At 44.1% G+C, this 18,797-nt stretch overlaps 1 protein-coding gene across 2 annotated transcripts in view; it reads right to left on the reverse strand.

Annotated features, from left to right (window-relative positions):
• LOC140479146 (AMMECR1-like protein) overlaps positions 1 to 18,797 on the reverse strand; it is a 60,476-nt gene that overhangs the window by 24,475 nt on the left and 17,204 nt on the right. For both annotated transcript variants that reach the window (XM_072573106.1, XM_072573107.1), the window contains one exon: positions 10,536 to 11,037. In XM_072573106.1, the coding sequence (XP_072429207.1) occupies positions 10,536 to 11,037 (502 nt within the window). The remainder of the gene's footprint in view (positions 1 to 10,535; positions 11,038 to 18,797) is intronic.

The raw sequence follows: 18,797 nt of genomic DNA on the forward strand, positions 1-18,797 counted from the left end.
AGAGGATCTGATTGAACCATTTGAAACTCAAACAGAGCTAGAAAGATTAGATGCAAGGAGGATATTCTCCTTGCTTGGGGAGTCTAGAACTAGGGGTGACACCCTCAGCATATGGAGTAGGCCATTCAGGGCCTCAGAGAGGTCAACCTGTGAATTCACTACCACAGAAGGCTATGTAGACCAAATCATTGAGTATATCCAAAATAAAATTGCTTTTTTTAATAAAAAAAAAGGGTAAAGGTACCTGGGGTATGGAGGGAAATCGGGAACATGGTATTGAGATACAGGGTCAGCCATATTCACATTGAGTGGTTGTGCTAATACTGCAATATAAATAACAATAGGTGCAGTACTAGGCAATGTACCACATGGTCATTGTTCAGAAGCTAAGTATTGTTTTGTCTACAGTGTCATTCGGTAGAACTCTTTTCTCTTAAACTGACTGCACAGGTCAGGTGGCAGGGTCTAGGCAATAATCAACAGGAAAATGAAGGGACAGACGTATAACCGAGATTGTAAAATAAAGTGAAGCATGATCTTCAGCCCACTGGTGGGAGCTCGAAATGAAGGTGGTCAGATTTTGAAGTCGGAATCAGCCTGTGAGAAGGGTAATACCAAAAACAAATTTCCCCCATTTTGAGAATGACGAGAGATTGAATTAAATGAAATCTACTTTGACTGCTGCTCTGGGCTCACTTGGAATTTAATGCATTCTCCAGACAAGGACAAATTTATTGTGGATCCCAAGCTCCACAGATTTGATCCAACCAGACCGGATCACATCAAAGGGTCAGTTAAGAGTTGACCACGATGACGTGGGATCAGATTCCCACACAGAGCCAATAGGTACCAACAGCATGATTCCTTCCATTAAAGATCAAGTATGAGCCAATTGGGCTTTAACGACAAACCAACAGCTCTGGGACACTTTTCCTATCACCAGATTTTGCAAATTCAAATTCTCAAACAACCATGTTGGGAAGGGAACTCATTCTCAGGATTATTAACCCAGGCACTAACATGAACTCTAGACTCGATGTTATCACATCCAGGTTTAAGCAAAGCTCGCCTGGCCCAGAGGTAGGGACACGATCCTTGCAAACAGGACCCCCCCCCCCCCCCCCATGCTGAGATAGTGAACAATTTTTCAATCAATCTGCTCAGAGATGTTACAACACGCCTCTGGAGCAAACAGGGCTTGAACTCAGGCCTCCTAGCTCAGAGATCAGGGCTCTACCACTACACCACAAGGCAACCCTCACGCTGAAAGAGAAATAAGGCAGCCTGCACAAATGGTTATCAGGCCTGGAGATAGGCACAAAAAGACTATGGCGAAAGGAAAGGGATGAGAATGGCACTGCAAGTCTTGAGAGCTCAAAAATAGTATCAATGGTGCATAAAGACACTTGGGACATGCAGCCTTACAGAGGCCATTTTGGAGCAGGCTTTAGTGTGCAGACAGCAGACATCCACCAGTAATATACAGAGCAGGCGGAAAGCTCCTGTAGTGTAATGGTAGTGGCTCTAATACTAAGCCAGGAGGCCTGGGTTCAAGTCCCACCTGCTCCAGATATAATAACATCTCTGAACAAGTTGAAAAGACAATACCCATAGAATCGGCCAATCATGAAGTCAGTGTGAAACAATAATTTGACACCCGTGCAGCCAATCCTGCAGCTGAACACTCCAGGCAATGCCCTTTCTCCAGCTCGCACAGATATTCACATGTAGGACACATCCTGCTATCATGATCTAAAGGAATTATCGATCATTCAATTATTCCCAAACCTAGACACAAAACATTCTGAAAGTCAATCTGAGAGCCCATTTACTTGACTCCACTAAATGGCAGCATCAATTCTGTTTCTCTTCACAAGTGGTGTCTGGTTGTTGACTTTCTCCAGATTTTTTTTTTCTTATAGTGAAAACACAAACCCTAGACTGATTCAAAACGAAAAGGCTCTTGTTACCAAGCAATCTTGACAAATATGAACAGAGCTAGATCCCTATAGGATCCCTACAGCTCCAGCAGCGACTTCAATACACAACATTTGCAATGGGATCTGCAAATCAAAACTTGGTTTAATATTGTGTACGAAATGACACCAAATTAGGTAATGAACACATGTCCACTGAAGCGGCAAGAGAATCCAACAGCAGGTTAGTTGCTTGGTTATTTTCACAAAGTGCTGGTGCTATCCATAGCCATTTGAAAAGTCTACAGGGAATTGTGTGGTAGGTGCTGAAAGGTTTTGCTGCTGACTTCAAGGCTTCTTCACAGACCCAACTGCTCCCCAACACACGAGGGGAATAATAACCCTTCCTCTTGGAATGTGGCATGACTGGAAGAACGAGCACATGCCACAAAGAGCAGGATCTGTTAGCAAAAGGGGAAGGCGGGAGGCAAGAAGGGCTCTCAGCAGACTGAACACCACCGTGTTTGCTCAGATTGTAGACTCACCCCCTGGGGAGGGTGCCACTGACCACATGTACATGGGTTTACAAGCAAAATGCTGCCATGCACTGGAACGGAAAGAGATACAACTCCCTCAACATACAGCTGGTGTGTAGCTGTAGGCAGTGAGAGTCATTGTGATGCCCCCATTCTGTGACATTCAACAGCGCCAGCTGCGTTTTAGCCAGCACAGCAAACCAAAAGTGGCTGTTGGGAGACTAAGGGGACACTAGGGTTAACATTGCTCTTATGAAATGACAGCCCTTAGCACCAGATATCTTTGAATCATATAGTCATTGTCTCCATCACACTTTGCATACAGTAGTCACTGGATGCAGGAGTGGGAGTGGGTTACAAACTAGAATCAGTGGTTAGCCCTAGTTTCCCAGTAGTCACCGCTTGGATTACTCTATGGCTGAAGCTATCCAGTGTGAAGTTGTGGACAGGGATAAGGTTCAGGCAGGACAAGGAGGAACGCAACAGTTCATGTTACCAAGAGAGCGCCTTTTCATAGGAGCCGTACATGAGCTAATTCACAAGATCCATTGTTTCTCTCTGCACTCTTCACCCCAAAATAAACCAGTTCACAATTCCCTGCATTACATTTACCTGTCTATCTCCTTCAGAAATTCTATACAATCCATCTCATGGTTTACAAGGCTTCTAACTATTGTATCATCAACAAATTTTGAAATTGTACACTATACAAGGTCTCAGTCATTAAATACATCAGGAAGAGAAGGGCAAGGTTAGTAGTAACACCACTCCCCTTGGGAGCTCCACGATAAAACTCTCTCTGGTCTGAAAGACACCCACTATCCACTCACTACTAGTTTCATTCCTGTCATTCACCCAATTTCTGATTCATATCACCACTGTTCCTGTTATTCCACAAGCACTGAATTTGCTCACAATTCTGTTGTGCTGCACTTTATCAGTGTATGCCACATCATATGGATTACTCTTATCAACTTTTAGAAATCTCAAGCCAATTACTTAGACGCGATTTGCCCTCAACAAATCTTTTCTAACTTTCCTTAATTAATCAGTATTTGGCCAGGTGATTATTAATTCTGTCCCAAATTTAGAACTAATCACCCTTGTACATGCTCTTAGTATTGATTTTAGTGCTCCCAACCAGTGCTAGGCCAGTGAATGCAGAATGGCTAGTGGCTTTCAATGGAGAAGATCGCAATATCTTTGCCAAACAAGCTTGAGGAGTTCTAGGCTTACGTTATTGGCTGGTTGACGAGACCCAGAACAACAGCGTCACTGGCAGAGTGGGCAGAAGGAAGATTGATGCTGTTGTGCTGAAAGGGGACTAGACGCTCACACCGAAAGGAGCCACTGCACTAGGGTGATGCCTCAGGCACCATGTAATCTATTCGAGGACAGATCGCTGGACAGTCTGCCAGTCACTTTGGGTACTGGATTGGCTGCATGAATAGCAGCAGTCGAGAGTGTGATGCAGAGAAAAAAAAATCAGCAGGTCAGGCAGCATCTGAGGAGCAGGGGAATCGACGTTTCAGGCAAAAGCCCTTCATCAGGCATGAATAGCACCAGTCTAGGTTGGTGAGGCAGCATCATACACTGGATCATGGTGGCACAAATATGCAGATGGCTCTGGCAATTCCATGCTGGAAGGGATACCCTCTAAGGTCTGTACAAAGCCCTGAGCTGAGTTGCTGCTGGCTTCTCCAAGCAGCCAAACATTTAATATCGAGTTTCATAGTAGGCTCCCCAATGCACCGAACATCTCATTGTGCATGTGCATCAACATTCTGCTGCAGCTTGATCCAAAGGCTTCACTCTGGTCCACTACAGCAGAAGCCCAGTGAGCTGGAACCACTACTAACCTTGCCCAAGTAGCAGGGTATATATGCCCAGCGTCTCACCATATGCTAATCCCACCGCTAATCTAGACATGCAGAGTGTTTGTATCTGGGATCGTGAAGGGGTCATGGGAGGAGGACCATTAAGGACAGAATCTGTATGCAATTACGTCAGTCCCACCACTGAGCACATCGCCAAAAATGGGGATGTGCTCAGAGAATGGCCATTATAGACACCTCCATGACAGTTAGAGAATGAGGGGTGTGTGCAGTCCTCACCCAGATAGCTACTGCTACCTTTGGAGGTGTGCCACCTTCTCAAGGGGGAGAAGAGCACTTCAGTGAGAGCCATGCAGTGATGTTTGGCTAATATGGGTGGATAAGTAGCAACATGTGCAACCTGACAGATGACAGCTTGAGACTCCCAACAATGCAGTGTGCACATGGGTGAGACAAAGCATGATAAAGTCGTGATTGATATAGCTAGTGGATAGGCGGATGACCAGGATGAGGCAATTAAACAGCAGTAGAAGCAGTTAATTCAACATGACATTTGAAGAAGCATTTGCTAATCCTGACCACTGGACTGGGGTCACTGAACTTCCACTTGGAACTGCATTTGCCAAAGTACATTCTTACCTAATTGTTGCCAAGGTGTCACTTGGAACACTGTTCCTACGCTGCTACCTTTCAGTGACCCCAATGACCCATCTTAGGCTCCTCCCAATTTACCCCACTGTTTAGCCAATGAGACACCTTGCCAGCTTTAGTTCAATGGCAGCACTGTCACTTCCAAAGTGGTTTAATTTCTACTTGAGAGCCACAAGCTAGCCACAGATATCTATTCTGCCCTGACAATTGCTTCTTTTGCACTCACCAGAGTGATTAAAAAAAAACAATAGGAAAGTTCTTCCTGGTGTACTGGCCAATCATTATCCCTCAAACTCACCAGAACAGCCATGTTCATTTGGTGGATTGGGGCAAATTAACGTCCGTATATCCTGCATTGCAACAATCACTGTACTTCCAAAGCACTTCATTGGCTGTAAAGTCTTTTAAGACAGTGACATTCACTGTTATATGCTGAGACAACAGGCTGACTGGCATGAATGAGACCCAGGACACTGATGGAAACGACCAGCATCACTGTACCCGAGATAATATCTACTGAAGGTTCCAATTGTGGAACAATACCCACAGCCGTGGACTTACCTAAATAACTTCCCTATAGCGTATCTTTGCAGGACTTCAAAGATTCCAGAACAGGGTGGATAATGCCAGAATAACATCGAAAGGACTAAAACAAGCTCCAACTCCAGTAACATAAATTCTAGTAACAAATAGTAGACACCACACCTGATAGTAACACCACTCCTTAAGAGAGAATCTAACCAGCTCCCCATGACATTCAATGGCATTACTATCACTGGATTCCAACTGCCCCCTAATGCCCCCACCCCCCGCCCGCACCAAATGGTGAACTGTTTCTCCTAATGGTGTTGTGGGAACACATACACCACACAGACTGCAAGACGTTCAAGGAAGAAGGTCTCCATGACCTTCTCAACAGCAGTTAAGGATGGCAACACACTTTGGCTATGCCAGCAATGCTCACATTCTATGAAGGAATTTCAAAAAGCATACATAGCAACTCAAGCTGCTTAAATTATACCATCTTGACCCTAGTGGAGGGGGTATACAAAGTCGTGGGTACAGCATAGACAACTTTTTTCCTTAAAATGAAGGGGGACAGGTCTAAGATAAATGGCATTTAGAAGTTAAGGAGATATGAGGAGGAACGTTTTTACACAATAAGTTGATAGGATCTGGGAGCTGCTTCTCAAGTGTGTGGTGAAGGTGGGGGTCAATGGAGACTTTCTAGAGGAAACAGGATGATCTAAAAAGGTAGAATGGGCAAGGCTTCAGGGAGAAAGTGGGCAAGTGCCACGAGGTGAGTTGCTCCTTCAGAGAGCCAGAATAAATATAATAGGGCTGAGTGTCCTCCTTCTGAGCAGCAACTAGTTTAAGTTTCCGTGAGGGCATATTGAGGGCCTTTTCAGGACTCTACATAGATCTAGAGGTGGAGCAAAGAAGACTGAAGCACATTAGCCTGAAACCAGGATTCAAAGCTACAATTCAATTGCTTAAAGTCAATCTACAAGAGCGAAACAAAAGCAAAAACAGTGAACACTGGAAATCCAAAATTAAAATTTAAAATGCTGCAAGTCCTCTGGTTTGGCAGCATATATGGAGAAAATGATCAATATTTCAGGTCAGTGACTGTTCATCAGTACAGTGGTTTAGAATTGTCCTGAAACATTATCTCCACATTTTCTGTTTTTATCACAATGTGAAACTTCTAACAAACCTGTTACAAGAGATAGGAGAGAATCAACAGTTAATTATTTTCAAAATCTAACTCTGAACTTCTTCCGAAAGGTTCAGTTGGTAAATGCATCGTCAAGATAAGGAGCAGGAGGGGCTCACATCAGACCTATAGTCTGCATAATTACCCAAACTCATGCAAAATAGTTGTCAGGACCTCTTTCTATGGTACCACAGTCACAAGCCTGATCACTACCCACCACTAAAAAGTACACCTCAGACAAAAGACTTCCAGTTTGCAGCTTACCTACACTCAACTGCCCAGGCTTGCACAAGGGGAAACCAACCTCGGGACAGAAGGAAGCCAGCAGTCATGGAGGTGTCATAACAGAGTTATAGGAGCTTCAGGGAAGAAAGGATGAGAATGGAAAGGGAATCCTACCCACATACACACACACACCCCCCCCTTCAAAGTATATACCCTTCACACACACAATCTTACACTCACACTGGGAGCAAGGTCCCCAGATGACACCTTCCCAACCCCAGTGTAAATGTGAGGGCCAAGTCTCCCCCTTGCTCTTCGCCAACACTCCTCAAAGCCATTCAAGTCCCATTGGGCATTCAACCATCTTCAGGCAAGCCTTGCAGTCCCAAAGAGGAAAAGCTGGCAGCCCTTGAAATGCTTCCTTCGTTTCAGTTGAAAACCCAACCCAGAGAGCCTGGACTCATTATGGGAAGGCTCACAGGTCCCAGTGAGGTCAGGAGCCTGAGAATGACAGAATGGTGGGCTGCAGGAGAGGGAGATGGTGAGATACCTCAGCCAGTGATGGAGGGGATGGAGGTAGATTTGTTTTTTTTTTGGGGGGGGGGGGCCCACAAATGGGCACAAGATAAATAGAAGGAGGCACTCCACCTCTCAGCTCAACCACGTCAGTTTCGCTGCAGGAAAATCTCAGACGGCTGAAGGCCCAGCAGAGCTCAATGATGGAAACCTTAAGGAAACGAACCAACCCACAAGGCAGCGTGTAATATTCTGGACATATATGCATTTGCAGAGCCAGTGCAACACAGGCGCATGCATGCACACACTGACAGCATCGTGGATCTACCTACAGTAAGCAGAGTGCAGCAGTTCAAGGCAGCAGCTCACCACCATCTTCTCAAAGGCAACTAGGAATAGGCAATATGTCATGGCTCAGTGAGTGCCACCTCCAGACACGAGAGCGAGCAACGCCTCCTCTGAGCCTGTGAGACCCAGGTAAATTTCAAAACAACCACCAACTTCCTCCTTTTGATCAGATTTCCACTACTTCACGCTTGCATTGTCAGACAAGGCGGCATGGTGGCTCAGTGGTTAGCACTACTGCCTCACAGTATCAGGAACCCAGGTCCAATACCACCCTTGAGCAACTGTAAGTGGGGTTTGCACGTTCTCCCTGTGTCTGTGTGGGTTTCCTCCAGGTGTTCCGGTTTCCTCCCACAGTCCAAAGATGTGCAAATTCGGTGGATTGGATTGCCCATAGTCTCCAGGGATGTGCATGCTCGGTGGAATAGCCATGGCAACGCAGGGTTACAGGGGTAGGGAAGATGGGTCTGTGTGGGATGTTCATCGGCGTGTCGGTGTGAACCCGATGGGCCAAACAGCCTGCTTCCACACTGTTGGGATTCTATGATTCTATGACAGAGGAGAAACAGGACTGGCATCAGCTTCTCAATCATCTTTTTACAATTTTACCCTGCCATTTTTAGATGCAGTACAAGAACAGCAGCAGTAAATTACAGGTATACATTGCCAGAACTGCTCAAAGTGTCTGGAGCAGACAGCAAGCAGATATGCTAAATAACCTCATTTTGTTTGAACCTATTCACTGACACAATGAGCAGGTAGGTGGCTGGGAATGTAAAACCTCACATTTGTTGACACTGCAGCATCTCCTTGCAGTTGTAGCTTTCAGATCTCTAGGCTCTGAATTCAGTCATTGCAATCAACTCCCACTTTAAACACTGCGAGGGGAAGAATGCGTGATTGACTGAGCTTTACATTGACCTGGAAGACTTAAATCATTTAAATGCTCCTCACCTATGCCCTACTCCATCACAATTTGAAAATTGTGAATTGGAACAGATAATAAAAATGGAATCAACTCTCAAAGGCCAGTGAAGGCTGGGGCCAATCTCCCACTGAATTGGCTTGGTGTTGGCTGGATCCAATGTGGAAAACTTTTTTTTATTTTAACCAGTAAAATTTTCCCAGGGTCTCAAAATACTAAGTCATCAATACTGAGTGTTATAGACCCCACTCCAGAACAGCTGCAGTGAGATCACCCACATATACACCGGCTCAGGAATGCCACATGGGGAGTCTAAGCCTTTACCTTCTGCATCACAGTCAACCCAAAATACAACTCAGACACGAGTCCAAACTATTTGTGCGACTCAATGATAGCACTCCTGTCTCGCTCAGAGGTTTGTGGGTTCAAGCCCCACAAGATTTGCATTGGCAATTAACTGCTTACTCGGTGCACCGAGAGAGTGCTACATTGTCATGATCTCAGGGGGAACATTGAAGCAGCTCACTCAGATGGAGCTGAACAATCCCGTCCATTCATTGATTGTTGATCCATTTGTGGAACTGCATTTGTACAACAGTGATTATACAGCTAAAGTGTCATGAAATACTCGAATTGTGAAAAGTACTGTGTAAATGCAAGCCATGTGTCTGGCAATTCTCATGCCCAACCATTTCTCAAATGTTAGGAGCTCATCTTTTCAAGTTCTTCACATTCCTATTAAATTCCCTGCCCTGAGTTTAATCGACCAACATTTCATCTATCTGATTTAGACCACAGCAGCATTGGGCTGAAAGTCTTTGGCAGATCATTGACACTGTCTTTAGTTTTTCTCCCACTTCAACAGCTCATGTGCAATCTACAGAGTTTGTGTCAGGTGACCTTGTTTCAATAAACACCATTTTACAGTTAGCCAAGTTGAACTATGAAAGGCCAGTGACAAACCACCTTAAGCATCGTTACCAAGGACAAAGAGGAGACTCGTGTCTGGTCAGTCTGGACAGAAATTCAAGCCAAGTCTCAGAAATACGGCAGCAGCATCTCTTTAGCTTTAAACCAAATGTGCTTCCTATTCCAACTGCAAAAGGTATGAAGGAAACCATGCTCCATGCTTCCAACATACAGTTATTAGGCCACCTGCTGGGAAACAAGAAAGCAGCCCAAGCTCCCTAACCTGCGAATGCTTGGTGGCAGGATGCAGCCCAGGAGCTCATAAAAGCATAGGAGTGAAACCCTGCACAGTGTCTAAATGGTACAAGTAGCACATTGCATCGAAAAAGCCTTGGCACAGGTCACCACCCAGCTTTGAAACAGCCTCTGTGCCGATCTGAAGAGCACTTACGCAATAGCAGTGCTGATTACTGAACTGCATCCAAATGACTTCAGCAATGGTGACTACACTTGCAGCCAAATGGTTCTGGCACGGCTTGCTGGACAGAGTCTAAACAAATCAGCAAGCATCCCTTAGCTGAAAGGAGTGGCTAAATATATGGCTCTCAGGTTACTGACAATACAGTACTGCAATCAAACCGGCTGCCAGGAGCCGTCAGGTAAGCAGGGGACTAACTCGCAGCCACTTCTCCCGACCATCCCCACGGCATTATGGCTGAGATCAGCACTCCTTCTACAGGAAATCAGAGAAACGCAGCTCACTAACACACCAGGAGGAATATCGCATTAATCTACCCCAACACACCCTAATCACCCAGAGAAGAAGAATCTTGTTCATTTGACGAGGGGACTTACCCTCATGCTTCACTAATGTCCCTAAGTGGGAAGCATCAATGGGGAAGTGTTTGCTCCTCTCTACATTGAGTAGTATAGCGACTATCCTTATCCTGCAGTACTCACTATGGGTCATTGGTGAACCTGGGTGATCGGGGCAGTGGGAATCCGTACAGATGACAGTACAACACATCAAAGCAGTAGCAGCACATCTCTGCGGTCACCACCAAGTTCCTCACATTCACTCCACTGGTTCCACTGAGCCCAGTTCCGTTCGGACGGTTTCCCACTGTGGTCAGCCCAGTCACAGGGCTGAGTGCAGAGTTCAAGGAGTTCAGGTTCCCATTGCTCTCCCGGTTGTTCCTCTCGCAATGGTTCTGGCTGTAGTTGTGGTTCTGGCTGTGGTTGTGGTGATTCCCCAGGGCTGTTCCAGACTGCAGGCCAGGCACCGAGCCACAGCCTAGGCCCGTGCCAGGGTGGTTCAGCTGGTTGTGCACATTGCTGCCCGATAACTTGGGCTTCTTCACTCCACAGCAGCCCGCTGCTATCTTCTGCTCGAGCGTTGGCTCCACTTGAAGGCACCGCCTCTTTCCCATCCTCCTCTGTAACACAGTGTCAGCACGGCAGCCTGACAAGAGAAGGTCCAACAATTAGAAACATGACATGAACTGAGATAACACACTAATTGTTCAGTCTCACAGTATGAGCATTAAACAAATGCACAACACATTATTCAGAAGTAATCACAGGGTAAAACTAAGAATTTCCCTCACCCCCACCACCACTAAAATGCAAACACTTCATACCAAAGCAGATCAACTATGACAAATTGCCCAGGAATGCAGTCAGATTCTATCCTTCTGATCTTGGGTTGGTTCGAGAAAATATTTTTATAGGCTATGCAGAAGTTACAATTCATCTTCAGTGCTGGTGGAAACAGTTTGGATCAATGAACAGAGAACAGTAATCATAGGTATTTTAAGTGAATTCAGTTGGTCAGTTCTAGTGCCAATGCCCTAAATGGGGCGTGGGGTCAATGGATCAGTGTTTACACACCTCCTCCAATTCCATCAATATCTAGGTGCCCCAGGAAAGGAAATGATCCTACCAGTAGACTGGATTCCAAGAGAAAAGTAAAGATTTCCAGAACAGCCCTTTGCTGAATCCCAGTCAGCCCAAAGCCATTAGTCTCAACCTTGGACAACCCTCTGGATTTATGGTAATAGGTTAGCTCTCCAAATTCTATAGCATAACGTTGACAGTCTGTTGGTGTCAAGTGTAATCTCATTGGCATGGCTTGCCACCCAACACTCCGTTAACATATAAGCCCATGCCAGACCAACAATAGATCAGAAGGTGATGTGAAAAAGATTGAGGGGTGACCATATAGAAGTTTATAAAAACATGAGGGGCATGGATTGGGTGAATAGTCAAGATCTTTTCCCAAGAGTAGGGAGTCCAAAAGTAGATGGCATAGTTTTAAGGTGAGGGGGAAAAGATTTAAAACAGGCCTAAGGGGCAACTTTTTGTTTACACGGAGGGTGGTCTGTGTGTGTCTGTGTGTGTCTGTGTGTGTCTGTGTGTGTCTGTGTGTGTCTGTGTGTGTCTGTGTGTGTCTGTGTGTGTCTGTGTGTGTCTGTGTGGAATGAACTGCCAGAGGAAGTGGTGGAGGCTGGTACAATTACATTTAAAAGGCATCTGAATGGGTACATGAATAGGAAGGGTTCGGAGGGATATGGGCCGGGTGCTGTCGGGTGGGACTAGATTGTGTTGGGATATGTACTCAGCATGGACAAGTTGGATTGAAGGGTCTGTTTCCGTGCTGTACATTTCTAGGACTGATTGACGTGCCACTCCCCTCATGCGAAACACAACCAAACCACTTACGTCTGCTCAAACATTGCCAATCAACAAGAGTGTCAGGGCATTGCAAGCATGTACAATGGCCTAAATATCTCAAATGGAAATATTGAACTGCAATGAGAACCTTTGATTTATTATCTGTGACTCCAATCAGCATCAACCCATTTATAACAGCCATAGCAGTGCTACATATCATCACACCAACAGTCACAGCACCATTCACACAAGTCAGAATCCTATCACCCAACATCAGGTAAAAACACTGTACACTACACTATCTAGATGCAGCACAGCCACACTGCATCTCAATTAACACAGCATCTCAATAATTAAAACCTCTTGGTATTGTATTGATAATGGTAAACAGGCTAAACTTTCAGGTGAAATGATGAACCGTTTTAAAAAAAAAGGTAAAAAAAACAATCAAATTCTCCCCAAGCCTGGCAGCTTTCTTCAATAATCTGAGCGCTACACCATGACAAAACCTAAGCCCAATAGCAGCATAGTGAAATCAGAAAACAAATCAAGAAAGTTTGGCCTCAACAACAGAAGAAATCCAGAACTCCAGCCGAAGATTCTGGGGACACGGGTTCAAATCCAATCGTGGCATATAGTGAAATCTGAATTCAGTTGTTAAAAAAAAACTGGACTAAAACAGTAAATTCAGAGGCATTATGTAATTACTGTTTTGAAAATTAGAATTGCCAATCAATTTGACTAACTTCCTTTAGGAAAGGAGATCTGCTATCCTTACCTAGTCAGGCCTGTTATGCAAGCCCAGACCCAGCAGCATGGTTGATTCTTAACTGCTTCGAGGAGAAAGTGAGGACTGCAGATGCTGGAGATCAGAGCTGAAAATGTGTTGCTGGAAAAGCACAGCAGGTCAGGCAGCATCCAAGGAGCAGGAGGATCGACGTTTCGGGCATAAGCCCTTCTTCAGGAACTGGAAGAAGGGCTTATGCCCGAAACGTCGATTCTCCTGCTCCTTGGATGCTGCCTGACCTGCTGCGCTTTTCCAGCAACACATTTTCAGCTCTGATTCTTAACTGCCCTTTGGGCAATGAGGAACAGGCTATAGATACTGGCCTAACAAGGGATTTCAGTGTACAAACAAATTAAAACATTTATATTTTTCACATCCATGTTGACGTAACAGAATATAAAAGGAGATGCTTCTTAATTAAACGGTTTGATTTGGAATCAATTCCTGCATTACCAGAACAAAGAGAAAGTGTCTGGAAGACAAATGGTCAGACCCAAAGCAATGTCAAGCAAGACCTGACCTTAATTAGATTTTAATAAAAAAAGCTAAATCCTTGGCTTCAATACTAGATTATCTAGAAATATACAGCAGACAGTTTTATATACTTAGAGCCACCAGTCACTTCCCAAATACTAGAAATTAAATCAATACAAGTACACCATGTGAATTAAGTCAAAATAGGAATCAGACCTGACATTATAACCTATATGACATACGAACGGAAACTCCCACAGTGTCATTCAACCTAATCAGTTTATAATGTTACACAAAGCATTCCTGACCCATCATGCCATAATTACAGGCTCCATATCAGATAATAATGTAATGTAATTGCAGGATTATACTGCACTGTAATTAAAGGCTGAATGTCAGATTATACTGCAGTGAAATTATAGGATCAATAGTGGATTACATGGAGCTGTAATTACAAAAGATGTGTACCAGATTTTTCAGAGGTGTAACTACAGGCAATATAATAAATTATACTGCAGTGTACTGGACTACATGCAAGGCTCACTGCGAGCTGTGCACTGGATTATACAGAAGGTTCACTGCAGGCAATGCACTGGATTATACAGAAGATTCACTGCAAGCAATGCACTGGATTATACAGAAGATTCAGTGAGGCAGTGCATTGGATTATACAGAAGGTTCACTGCAGGCAGTGCACTGGATTATATGGCCAGATCGTGTACCGATTTATACAAAGCGATCATTACAAGCAGTGTGTCAGATTATGTGGAGGGGTCAGCAGAGGCTGTGTATCAAATTATACTGCAACATAATCGCTAGCTACGTACTGCATTATGCAGATGTATAATTAGACTGTGTATCAAGTTATTCACAGATATAAATAAGACTGTATACCAGATTATACTGCAATAAAATTGTAGGTGTACACAAAGACATTGAGATTTAATTACACAATACATAGCAGACAATACGAAGGTGTATTATCAGGTTATATCTAGAGTTCACTTCTATTAAATTTATTTTGTCTAATGAGGAGAAATGGCAGGACATTTCAGTCTGGTGAAATGCATATCTTGTGCCATGTTGGAACTCCAGGATGTTTCTCGATGCCTGAACAACCAAGTGTGCAGGAAATATCACCAGTTTAAGGATGAGACGTTCTAAGTTTCAGAAGTTGAATTCATTGCATTGCCTCCATGAGACTGAGATATACAAGGATAGAATATTGCTACAGATGTGACCACTCCGCTTCTTGTGAATGTCTCGGTAGAGGGGAGTTAGACTGTCACAAGCGGGGGAGAAGGAATAGGGAAATAATGCACAAATCTCCTAACTGCATGCTGCTCTCCATCCAGTACTCAACTCTGGATACGAAGGGGATTGAAAGTTCCTCTGGAGAGTGCACCCAGCACCACGTTCACAACAAGCTCAACTGTGCAAGGGATCAAGAGGAAGCTTGAGAAAGAAAATAATTGGGTATTCAATACTTTGAGGAGGAGTCCGGCTTTCCTGCACCTGCAAACGTGATCACAGGAAAACATGTTGCATTCCTGAAGCCAGGTGGCTTGGCTGCAGAGCACTTTGGGCTTGTGAGCAGCCAACATCGCAGCTCATATCGGTAACAACTTGGGTGTAAAAATAGGTGCAGCCCACCAGTCAATCTTTAGCGAGACACTGGTGGTGTCTCAAAAGCAATAAGATCCAGATTTACACTCTGTGCCACCAAACATGAGTACAGAAATATAGGGTCACATTGGATGAATGCATGGGGTGGGGTCGGGGGGGGAATGTGGTGCAAAGATGGGTTTCTGGGACATTGGGACTGGGTCTGGGGTGACGAAGGTCTGTACAGGACAGAAGAATTTAGCAGAAGGCGATCAATATTATGGTGGGACGGTTTGCTAATGCTGTGGAAAGGATTTAAACTAACTTAGCAGAAGATAGGAGCCGAGACGCAGCATAAAAGAAAGCAGAGATGACATACACAAGGTTTGGGAAACACAGATAGCACCAGAATAAGAAAGGAAGGTAAAACGTGGGCTCAGAATGAGTAGCAATGCAATGAAATCCAATTTAGCTTTACAATGCATGTGTGGAAACGCATACAGAATCATTGCAAACTGCAGGTATAGTTCGCCACACGGGAATGCGATGTCTGCAACACCATGCAGACGTGACTTTATAAAGAGCAGGAATGGGCACTAAATATTTCTAAATACAAGATGCCACGGAAAAGAAATGAAATGAAGGACGAGGAGGAGAACATTATAGCACCAGTGATACAAAGTGCCTTGAGATGGCAAGGACATAAAGAAACAGTAGTGATACTATTACACAAGGATGTATATTCTATGAGCTACCAATGTGTTTTTCCTAATCAATGCATCCTGTTGATGAGAGTAATGCAGTTGAGGTAGTGTACATGGATTCCCAGACTGGAATGGATGAAGTGGCACAAAATTATAAAGTTGAAGCTTGTGGAATGAAAGGAACTTGTGGCAGCATGGATGCAAATTTGGCTAAATGACACCAAACAAGGTCACAATTAGAGGAAGTTATACAATGGTACCTCCACAGATTGATTTGAGGATCAATGCCTTTTTAAAAAATATATTAATGACCTACATTTGGATGCATAAGATTAATGATTGGCAAAAGAACCATGGGCAGGATGAGGTGAAACATTTTTATTTCTATTTAAGACATTATCTGAAAGGTTGGTGGAAGCAGATTCAAATCAGGGCTGACAAAAATGATTTGGATAAGCAGCTGAGGAAGGATTTGCTGGGCTACAGGGAAAAGGCAACAGAACAAGACAATTTGAGCTGCTCTTGCACAGATCCAACACTGACAACAGACCCAAATACCCAGCATCTCCTGTGCTGCAACAATTCTATGATACTGTTGTGCATTGGATTATGCTGAAGCTAATTACGGGCTTTGTGCATCGTGCAGTACATACAGAGCTTCTTCATAGGAGTGTTATCAGACAAAAACTGACGTTCTGTCACATGAAGGATTATTAGGTTAAAGGATTTGAGGAACAATTTAAACGACGCAGGGGGCAGCATAACAGGCTGTGCATGGGATTTTCATGGGGTTAGTCACAGACTATGTAGGCACTGAATTCTGATAGGATTAACCAGACGACATATGTACAGGATCATGATGGGGTTAATCTTGGGATATGTACGCACTGGATTCCAATAGTGTTAACGATATGCTCTCTGCTGGATTCCAGTGGGGTTAAACACAGGCTATACACTATCTTGCGATAGAGAATAAGAGGTTATATACTTTATTGTGATGGAGGATAGTTACAGGCTACATTCAAATGGGGGTGATTGTAAGCTCTATAGTATATTCGGATAGGGGTGGGAGGAGATAATCACAGGCTGGGTACTGTATTTAAATGGGGGGGATAATCACATGCTATATACTATATTCTGATGGGGGAATAATCGCAGGGTATGCATTCTATTCCGTGGGGGATAATCACCAGCCAGACATTATATTCTCACAGGGATAATCCAAACAGTTTGCACTGGGCTCTGATGGGGTTAATCACAAGCTACAGTCATTGCTAATGGGACTGATCAGGGTTTCAGACATTTTTGCAGCCAGGTAGCAGACCATTTTGCCAGTCATCTCAACTTCACTCAGTGGTAGGCCAAATTTAAACTTTCAATTCTTTTTCCAATTTGTTGTGTTCCCTTCTGAAAAGAGTTTATGACGATTAGATACTACCTGTGAATGTGACATTGACACAGGAAAATCCTGTGCAAGTTGAAAGTGCTCTTCCACAAAAATGATACATATAAATCAAGTCAAAAAAAGTTTTAATGGTAGAAGCAGTCTGAACTGACTATTTTAAACTGCTACTTCACAGTACAGAATTTGAGTTTTTCCTGGAAAAGAAATGCTGTCATGTAGGTATCAGCACAAAAACACAAGAATATTAAATCTCAACAGGGAACAACAATTTATACTATATAGATAGGGTATTCTTTGGTTGGCAAGTGGACCCTGGTTGAGGAATTGCCATGGTGAGTGCACCAGAAAACAGTTAACTGTCAAGCTTTTGGTTAAACTGTATGGCAATTGTAAGCCATTATGTGCGACAATAAAGACAGAAAGTGAGGGCTGCAGATGCTGGAGTATCAAAGTCGAAAAGTGTGGTGCTGGAAAAGCACAGCAGATCAGACAGCATCCGAGAAGCATGAGAATCGATGTTTTGGGCATAAGCCCTTCATCAGGAATTGGGGGGAGCGCTGAGAGATAAATACTAGGGTGAGGGTTGGGGGTGAGGGGAAGGCAAGATGTAGATGCAATAGGGCAATGATAGTGATAAGGCAGAGGTGAGGGTGGAGCAGAGAGGCTGAGCCCTCTTAAACTGTCCCACCTGTCCATCTTCCTTCCCACCTATTTGCTCCATTCTCCCCTCCAACCTATCACTATCAACATCCTCTTGATTCTAGCTATCTATCTATCACCCTCCCAGCCACCTTCCCTCCACCCCACACTTGTACTTACTGCTCAGCAACCCCCCACCCCACACATTCTTGATGAAGAGCTTATGCCCGAAACATTGACTCTCCTGCTCCTCGGATGCTGCCTGACCCGCTGTGCTTTTCCAGCACCACACTTTGACTCTGTGACAATAAAGCTAAGTCAATTCAAACTCAAACCAGTTAAGTAGACTGACTGGTCAAGTCAGTTGCTCAAAATTGGCAGCCAACTATTCCCTAGCATATTCTCCATAGCAATACATCTACCAGAGTCCACTTAGCAAACTGCATCATCTTCTCGTGCAGTATAAAAATTGATCTCCTCTTTGAGATTTGATACTCTTGCAATTTTATCCTAATGTATGAAAAACAAACAGCTTCAAGAGTATGCCTCTTGATTATTTAAAGGGAAATTAGCAAAGTTCCAGTCAGCTAATCAGAACAATAGCATAGAGCCCCAGCATCTATTATGTTTCCACAGATGGAACTCCAAACCTAGCTATTACTTTGCTACCAAGAAGTCACCAGAGTTCTTCCATCATCTACAGGAACACCCCACATATTGCATCGGAGCATGTGACACTGAAAGGTTTAAAAGAATATAATGCCCAGAATCTCAAGCATTAGGTCAGTGCTTCTCAACTGTTCGCCACCACAACCCCATATCAAAATTCTTGCCATCTGCTAGTGAAAAATGAGAGAGTAGAGTAAAGAGGGAGCACAATTCCAATAATGCAGTTGGAACTCCATGATGGCCATTGCTGCTACAGCAGTCAGGAT

This window comes from Chiloscyllium punctatum, chromosome 6, assembly GCF_047496795.1.
Source record: "Chiloscyllium punctatum isolate Juve2018m chromosome 6, sChiPun1.3, whole genome shotgun sequence".
Lineage (NCBI taxonomy): Eukaryota > Metazoa > Chordata > Chondrichthyes > Orectolobiformes > Hemiscylliidae > Chiloscyllium > Chiloscyllium punctatum.